This window comes from Sminthopsis crassicaudata, chromosome 5 (assembly GCF_048593235.1).
Source record: "Sminthopsis crassicaudata isolate SCR6 chromosome 5, ASM4859323v1, whole genome shotgun sequence".
Lineage (NCBI taxonomy): Eukaryota > Metazoa > Chordata > Mammalia > Dasyuromorphia > Dasyuridae > Sminthopsis > Sminthopsis crassicaudata.
In genome coordinates, this window is record NC_133621.1 from 207,863,900 (window position 1) to 207,873,118 (window position 9,219).

The following is a 9,219-nucleotide window of genomic DNA, read 5'->3' on the forward strand; positions in this document are numbered from 1 at the left end:
CTTACTTGTTCAGGGCAGAGCAATGGAAAACAGTTGCTCAAAGCCATGGTATTGCAGAAAGCTTCCTCCAGCTCACCAAGCATGTTGCCTAATACACTACTTTTAAATTTATTTTTAACTAGTATGGGTTCATGTGTCTCTTCCCATCCCACCCTCCCTTTTGGGGGCAATGAGAGTAATACTGACTAATAAAATCTTTTTGGTTTGGATTGAATTAAATGAAGGATCCCTCAATATCTCTGTCTCTCTCTGTCTCTGTGTCTCTGTCTCTGTGTCTCTCTCTCTCTCTCTCTCTCTCTCTCTCTCCAGCAGAGATGTTTTTCATGTTTTTCATATAACAGGTACTCAATAAATGCTTCATGATCCCATTTGAGGTTTTTTTGACAAAAATACCACAGTGGTTAGCCATTTCTTTCACCAGCTCAATTTAGCGATGAGGAAACTAAGGTGAACAGGGTGAAGTGACTTGCTTGGGCTCACACAGCTAAAGTCTGAGTGTCACATATTTTCCGAAAAGGACCATAACATCAGGGAATGATGCCAGAACATGGGGTCATGAAGAGTTGGACATGACTGAAACAATTGTATGATAACAAAAATGCTAGATCATTTCAGTTTCGTTCACAAGGATAAGTATATAGATGAAAAATGTGGGGAGAGTGGTCTGTGGATGAAAAGAAAAGAGGAGGGCATTGGGAACAAAGTCCCAGAAGAGGCAGGAGAATGGCCGGCCCTGACCTCCTTAAAATGAAGAGTCTAGGAGGAACCAGCCAATCAGAAAGAGAAGCCTCAGGTTGAAGCTACATCCATTTTATGAAGTCCAGGCGTAAAGAAAGCTTGCAGGGAAGAGGTTTCTGGTCATCACCAATCATCCTCTAGACAGCTTCAACTAGTAGTAGACCAGGTTAAGGCGGCTAGCCTAGAACTCTAGAGTTGGACTGCAAGGAAATGAGACGAATTCAGAGCTGGCAAAGAAATTTATCCAAACATATAAGTGAAGAGAAAGCTGAGACTCCAGAGAGGTGCGGGTCACTTATTCAGGGCCAGATCATAGATTTAGACTGGGAAGAGTCACTTGCCCGAGTCCCAAAATTATGTTGTGAAACATGCAAATCAGGGTTCTCTGATTCCAGCCACTAAGAAGCATCTGAGGCAGAATTCAACCTACTGTCTCCCAGATAGAACCAGGATTTCTACCCAATTCCTCTGACTCCAAATTCAGTGCACTTTCCATTCCACCAGATTGTCTCTTGCTTCCCTCTTCATAAAGCCCCCACGCCTATTTCAGGTATACTTCAAAGTTATGTCTGGGGAGTGTGGTGCTTGGGCCAATGGATCCTGACTCTATGGTGAGAAAGACCCGAGTTCAAATCCTGCCTCAGACACTTACTGGCTGGTCAAAACCTTAGTTTGCCTCAGTTTTCTCATCTATAAAGTGGAGATAATTACAGCCCCCATCTCCCAGGCTTGTTGCGAAGATCAAAAGAATGAATAATTGTCAAACTCTTGGAACAGTCATTATTGTTCAGTTGTGTCAGTCAAATCGAACTTTTTATCATCCCATTTGGGTTTTGTTTGTTTGTTTGTTTTTTTTGGTAAAGAATTTGCCATTTCCTTCTCCAGCCCATTTTATAGACAAGGAAACTGAGGCAAACAGAATGAAGTGATTTGCTAGAGTCTGAGTGTCACATGGACGTTTTCCGAAGAGGGACATGACCTCAGGGATGTAATGCCGGGACATGCAAGTGAATTGTTGGTGATGTTCTGGAGGAACAGGAGCACCGAAAGGGTTAAGCCAGTCCAGGTAAGGAGAGGGGAAGCCCCACCCCTTGAGGTCGGAGAGACGGCTTCCGCTCCCAGTGTCCAATGCGTCAGTTTATCGGGCGGAAGTGTGGCAGGCGGCGGAACTAGTTTTTACCGTGAGTTCCAGACCGCGAGTTTCAGGTGAGTCCTCCACTCCGGAGCTGGGACTTCCCTTTTCCCGCATACCAGCGGCTCTAATCCGGGACAGTTGTCTCTGTCTGGAGGGGCTTCCTAGAGAAACTCCCAAACTCGGGGGCAGCGTCCGGCCCGGCCCCGAATCTCAGAAAGAGGGACTCGGCTCGAGCCGGCCGTGCTCTGTCCGGCCTGGGTGTTCTCCGCGGACCTCCCTCTGTGGCAGCCCCGCCCCTTTCAGCTCCCTTTCGAGGCCCCACATTTGACCGAGGGAGAAACTGAGTCCCAGTGGTCCCCTCCAGTCACGTGGCAAGGGAACCGGAAGGTCCCCCCGTCCCGGGTTGTTTTGGCTTCCCCACGTGGCCTGTGGCCGCAGAAACTTTTGTGCGTTTGAGAAGGCGACCTTTCGTGACGCCGTAGATAAGTCCGCACGCACACGTGACTAATTAATAAATGAGCAACAAATGTTTGCCACGTGCCTGCTGTGTTACGGATACTTGGAATGAAACTGTCTTTTCTCCCTAAGCGTGTAGAGGCGGCTTTTGTAGCCCAGGAATAGAGCTGGGAGAGACGGACGTCCCGACGCGAGGGTAGTTGGATATAAAGCAGTGACCAGTGTGTCTGTGTCTGTGTGCATGTAACTGGACTTCGTGCAGAAAAGGCACATCGAAGGGGTAGTAAATTACCGGGGTGGGGGTGGGGAGGGCTGTCACAGAACACGTGAACAAGGAATTGACTTGTCACAATTTAGAACTGGAAGTCTTTAGTTCCTTCATTCTAATCCCTTCGTTTTATGAATGAGGGACAAGTCTTGACTGGATAATAGAGACAAGGCTTTAGATTGTGAGCTTCTTGAGGACTGATAGCGTTTCTGGTTTAATTTGAATCCCCAGTGCTGGAGGAGAGCAAATGTTAAATAAATAAATACCTTGTGGGGTCCCGCTTCCCTACCCAAATAGCCCATTGCCTTTTATTTGCAGTTATCAGAATTGATGAACTACATTGAGACCCTTAAAAATGAGGGGGTGGGGTTTAAACGTAATGCTTGATTATAAATTATATTTTATAATTATAATTATAAATATGTACTGCTCACAAAGGTATATATTTAAAAAAAACATGTTCCCAAATCTTTTTTCCTTTTAAATCAATATGAGCAGAATATTGAATGTTCCCTTTTCTTCAACTATAACTTAAATTTATTGATCTGGTTTTTAGATATTTGCTATGTTTGGTAGTAAACTTTCTAATTTTGGAAAAATTATTTTGTTACTTTTAGGTAAAAATGGCAAAAAGCTTACGGAGTAAGTGGAAGAGGAAGATGCGTGCAGAAAAGAGAAAGAAGAATGCACCGAAGGAACTTAGTCGCTTAAAAAGTATACTTAAAATAGAGGGCGATGTTTTAATGGAAGAGGTAAAAGACATAGCAACTGTGGTTGCACCTGGAAAATTCAAAGAGAAAGCAGACTGTGAAGGGAAAGATCAAGAGGGTGAGTTCACAGGTGCAGTTGTTTTCCCCCTTTCATCTCTCTTGTCTGTCTCTCTCACATCTCATGCATATGCACTCACACTTACAGTCCCTTCCCTGCTCCTCTAATATCCTTTGGGTTCCTCTATTTAAATATTTCAGTACATCTGTGATCTTAATCAGCGTGGTACTCTCCCCTTTAGTGCAGGTTATACTTCTTCCATCTTGGGCAGTTTTTGTTTGTTTTCCTACAAATCCTTCACAGATTTACTAAACCTGCTATCTTCTTATTTTCTGTGAGTACTAGTGGAGCATTCTGATGGATCATCTGGTATTTCATTCTCTCATTGAATTTTCAGTCTGACACCTTTTCTGAGCATATATGTATTTCTTGAATATTATTTCCTATGCTCCTTGTTCATAAGTCACCTCTCCTGAACTCTTGTGCTCATCATGCACCTTCTTCTTTGCGCTTTGATTCTTCAGAGAAAGTGGTATTTCAATATCTGCAACCAGTAGAGCTACTCTTGAGGGCTTACGTGCTTTCAGGTTCTGTGATGAAGGATTTTGAGATAAGTCTGTGTCAGTAAATGTATTTGTGGTGAAGCACTATGCATACATATACATTTTGGTATAACCAGTTCACATGTATCTTGGCAGTGTGTTACCAATATATGGGACATGTTTATGAAGTTTCATCACATGTACTACAGAAAGATTCCATTTTGATTTCAGCCAAATAGAGATCTGCATGTGTGCAGTCCTTTTCTTATTTGTATTTATTTGTCCCATTCAATTTTAACTTTCTTTAAAAGCCTATCAGAACTTGCAAAAATTTAGAACTCTTGATACAAAATATAAACATATTCAATTCTGTATTTATTCCTTCCTTAAGAATGAACATGTCATTTTCATATATATATATATATATATATATATATATATATATATATATATATATATATAAAATGCAAAGCACACAATATGAGCTTTTTTGACAGTAGGGATTGTTGCATTCTTTGATTTCCAGTATAGTACTTGGCCATAGTATGTACTTAATAAATTTTGTTCCTTATTTAATTGACTAATAACAGAGTATCATCCCTACCTCCCTTAACTTTGAATTTGCTTGTATTTTCTCTATTAGCTGAACTGGTAAAGTCATTCTGTATCATACTTTCTCTCCCCTCTTCCCCCCAATATTTAACCATTGATTTGGCATGTTTTTATTAATCCATTGTTATGGTGAAGGAACTTTTTAAGAGAAGATAAGAGAAGTTGAATAAAATAATCCTTACCATCAAGAACCAGTAACATAGTATAGGAAGTGACCCATACACAATACTAAGGAGAAAATAAATGTCTGAAGAGAAGTTAAAATGAGGCACTGTGGCAGGTAGAATGGGAAGGGTCCTTTTGAGTTGAGAAGCTTCATGTAGGAGGTGATATTTGAACTTAAAGGATGAGTGAGATTTCAGTAGGGGAAGGGTGAGAGCGTTCCCATCATAGCAAATGATTTGAGTGAAGGGATGGAGGTACAAAAATATTGAATTTTTATTGCTTTTCTTACATCTCCATTAGTCTCTCTCACTACAGCAGTTTCTTTCCTCTCAAGTGCATGTTCTGACCCCAAATACCCAAAATATGCTTTCTGGGACTAAAAATATCTCAGCAGACACTCAGGTTAGCAGTTCTAAGTCAGACAGATTGCCAAAGTCAGCACATTCTTCTCAGTTCTCATCCTCTTTGAAGTTTCTACATTATTTTGTACGGTGGACATTTTGTCTTTCTGGATATGTTTTCCTTCCTTGGTCTGTGATACTGCTATCTGTTTCCCTTTTCTTTATTGATTACTACTTAATATTTCCCTCCTTTGCTTATTCTTTTTGTCCAGAAATGTAGCTGTTCCCTGTTCCTCCATCTTCAGCTCCTTTTTCTTTCTGTAGAATCTCCTTTAGTAAATTCATTACTCCTATGGTTTTATTAATTAATTTTATGCAGATAAGTCCCAAATCTATATAGTCAGTTTTCTTCCCCATTCTCTGAACATTAGTTCTAAGGAAATACCTGCTAATTATATCCATCTAGCTTTTCAAATTCAATATATATATCAGTTTCCTCTATCTTTAAACTTATTTATCTGGTTGATGACAATACGATTCTTATACACATTCAGTTTGAAAGCATCGGAATCATCTTTGATTCTTCCCTTTCCTTTATTCCCCACATTTAACCAGTTGCCATGATCTATAAATTCTATGTGTAATCTCTCTTTTTTTAATGATGCTACCCTTAAGTTCAAACTCTCATCACCTTTTGTTTAGATTCTATTAATAGTTTCCTTACTGGTCTCTGATTCTGAGTCTCTTTTCTCTCTAATTTATGCTTAAACAATTGCCAAGGTAAGTAATTTCTATCTGCCCCAGGTCCTTCCCCCCAAAGGCCTTCATTGGCCTTTTTGCTATTACTAAGGTAAAATGGAATCTTTAGCCTGATATTTAAGGCCTTCCACGGTATAGCACCAGTTTGTCTTTTTTCCTTTCTTATCCATTACTTCTTCATGTATTCTAAGTAAAACTGAATTTCTTGTTATTTAGTTGATATTATATATTCCTTTTGCCTCCAAATATCCATGTAGAACAGCCACTATTCATGGAATGAATTCCCTTTTCATCTCTGCCTTTCAAATTATAGTATTTTCTGTTAAACTTTCCTTTCAAGTGTCATCACCTCTGTGAATTCTTCTTTAGTACCTCCACTGGAAAGTTTTTTCTTTTGCTCTTAGATTTTTAAAAAAATTTTCTAAAAATTTAACTTAATTTTTTGATTTTATTTTATGTTCCAAACTGTCTCTCTCCCTCCCTCTTCACTCTGAACTAGAAAAGGCCACCATTTAACACTGATTTATAAATATATGTAAAACCATACTATACATATTTTTATTTATCAGTTCTTTTTTCTGGAGATAGCTAATGTCTTCATAGGTCCTCTATATCACATTGTAACACTTAATTGATATTTGTAGAAACTGAAGTCTTATGATGGAATAAGATAGTTGCTTCTTTCCTGATTGTGCAAAATTTTGCTGATGTTTTGCAGTTTTTGTAAGATTTTCATTACTTTTTCAGGTGAATCAAAAATGGAAGTGGATGTTAAAAGAAACAAAAAGAGTCTTCTAGATGAACATGGACAATACCCAGTTTGGATGCACCCAAGGCAGAGGAAAAAGCTAAAGGCCAAACGGGGAAAGGGGAAAAACAAAGTCAAGGCAGCAAAAGCAGCAAAGGGTCTGGCTTGGTAGAGTCTTAAAGGCCTGGAAAAATATCATATGGACATGCTTGTTCAGAATATGTACTTTGAATGAAAATCATTTATTTCCATAATTTGCCTTTGCCAGTTACTTCAAATGAAAGATGAAATATCTGTCTTCCATACTTCATTTGGTTCTTCATTAGTAAACATTCTTTTTATTTGTTCAGTGTTAGCTACACCAAACTTTTGTTTAACTGTGTCAGTGATTTATCTGATGCAGCAGTTTTCAACAAATGAACTGTGTAATCATTACATGTTCTTGCACTTTTGGCAAATATATTTGATAAACATACAACATAGGCTGTTAACAAATTATAGGTAGACCACTCAAAAAAAGTGATATTTGTATAATTTCTTAAGTGTGAGTGTTGTTTATCTAAACAGAACTTGTGTTCTTACAGGTGATTTTTTTTTTTCTCTGTAAGGAAAAATAAAAAAAAATTCTATATTTAAATCATGAAGTCTGAAACTTGGCTTTTATATGTCATTAAGAAATGAATTCTTTGCTACTAAGGTAAATAACTGATGCTTTCATTCTTTTATAAAATACAATTTTGGGGCAGCTAGGTGGCAAAATGGATAGAGCACCAGCCCTGAAATTAGGAGGACCTGAATCTGGCCTCAGACTCTTAACACTTTCTAGCTGTGTGACCCTGGGCAAGTCACTTAATCCCAGGTGCCTCAGCCAAAAAAAAAAAAAAAGAAAGAAAGAAAATACAATTTTATTGCTATTTTTTGTTTTTACTTTACTTTTATTTTACACTGTATGTCTTTTCCTTCACTTTCTCCCAGAGAGCCATCCTTTATAATAAAGAGTAAAAATTAAAGTTTGGTAAAACTCAAATGTATAGAAAAAGTTCCATATCCATAGTCTCCACCTCTGCAAAAAGATTAGAAGAGAGGCATCATCTCTTTTGGGGGGTTAAGTATAACCATAATTTTAAACATTCAGTTTTAATTTATTTTGTTCTTTTCACTTATTTTAGTCACATATTTGTTTGATTTTACTTACCTATATAACTATTTCCATGCTCACCATATTCATAGGTAGGTACACACAGGCATTCATCTACCATAATTTATTTTAACTCTTGCAATCAATGGCCATCTAACTTGTTTCTAGTTTTTTGGTACCACCAAAAAATACAGTATTTTCGTGCATGTGGAGCTTTACTTTTTTGTTACTTATCTCCTTAAGGTATATGCCTGGTAGTAGAATCTCTTGGTAAAAGGGTATGGAAATTTTAATCACTCCTTTTGAATAATTCCAAGTAACATGACAGATGGACTAATTCATAGCTCCATCAACAAAATAGTCTTATCTTTCTGTAATCTTTAAACATTAAATAATCCCAGCTTTTGTCATTTTTGCAAATTTGCTAGGTTTGTAAAGCAAAATCTGAGGAGTTTTTATTTTCATTTCTCTTTACTACTATCGATTTGGAGCATTTTCATGCAATTCTTAACAGTTTGTAATTCTTTTGAGAATTGAATGGTTCCTTGACCTCCTATTACTATTAGGTAATGGTGAGCCATATTTTTGACTTATCTATGTTTAAAGTTTGCATACAAAAATTACTTGTCTAAATAAAAGTGAAATCAATTCTCAGATTAGTAAAATAATCCAAAAAGGATACAGCATGAGGGAAGAGCATGAATTCTGGCTTTGCAACTGACTTGATTGATGGCTTTGAGCAATGGTACTAAATGGTATTAAAATTAAAGTTCTGGGCCTTAGTTTTGTCCTTCAGATTGAAGAATTTGAGTTAGATATGCTACAGTGGAAAGAATAGTTCTAAAGAATTGTCTGGAGCAGGGAGCCCTGTGATTGGGCTCTGTGAACATGGCATATGTATTGACTTATTAAAAAAAAAAAATTGATCTGCCCAACCAATTCAGAACTAGTTTGACCTGGTATTTTCACTTTATTTTTATATATCTTGGCTTTATCATTTTCAACTGATATCAACAAATCATTTCTCTGGCCTCCTAGAAGATCCAGTTTCCTAGAAGATCTTTAATTGAGGATCTTTCACATTTTATCATTCTCCTTGATTGTCTAAAGTCTATGGGAATTTTTTCATTTTCATATCCAGTTGCATTTAAACCACCAGATGGAGCTCATGCTAAGCACTAAATCATTCTCTTAGGCATTCTGATTCATAAACGTATTTTAAAAAATATAGTTGTAATGATGAAGAATTAGCTGAACTGGTAAAGTACACCCTACCCACTAATGCCTACTTTTAGCTTAAAAAGTTCAGAGTCCTTGTTAAAAGTGGGGAAAGGAAAGAAAAAAGCAAGCAAAAGAATTTGTCTCTTTCTTTATAGTTCTTTGTTCCTTTAGCAGTGGTCTTTAAAGCTGCTACTGTACCCTATCGATTAAAAAAAAAATAAACGAGCATATTTACAATGTATATTTACAAATCATTCAATTCCTGTCATTTCTATTATTGTTTTATGTAATCCCTATTATGTTCCTTATTAAAGTAAAACATAAAAGT

The 9,219-nt window shown here is 37.4% G+C and overlaps 1 protein-coding gene across 2 annotated transcripts; it reads left to right on the top strand.

Annotated features, from left to right (window-relative positions):
• The first annotated feature begins 1,852 nt into the window (after positions 1–1,852).
• On the top strand, positions 1,853–7,169 carry LLPH (LLP homolog, long-term synaptic facilitation factor). 2 transcript variants are annotated; one of them, XM_074269717.1, is made up of 3 exons: positions 1,853–1,944; positions 3,215–3,425; positions 6,532–7,169. In XM_074269717.1, exons 2-3 carry the CDS (start codon positions 3,221–3,223, stop codon positions 6,702–6,704), a joined length of 378 nt encoding a protein of 125 aa, XP_074125818.1. In that variant the 5' UTR covers positions 1,853–1,944; positions 3,215–3,220; the 3' UTR covers positions 6,705–7,169. The 2 variants fall into 2 exon arrangements, with proteins under 2 accessions (XP_074125818.1, XP_074125819.1); XM_074269718.1 differs by lacking the exon at positions 1,853–1,944 and adding an exon at positions 2,419–2,525.
• Positions 7,170–9,219: the final 2,050 nt, after the last annotated feature.

What these genes read in the sequence shown, in the direction of transcription:
- LLPH (XM_074269717.1), top strand. Translation starts at nt 3,221, where the DNA reads ATGGCAAAAAGCTTACGGAGTAAGTGGAAGAGGAAGATGCGTGCAGAA. An exon ending in TGAAGGGAAAGATCAAGAGG is followed by an intron (nt 3,426 to 6,531) that starts GTGAGTTCACAG and finishes TTACTTTTTCAG; the next exon opens with GTGAATCAAAAATGGAAGTG.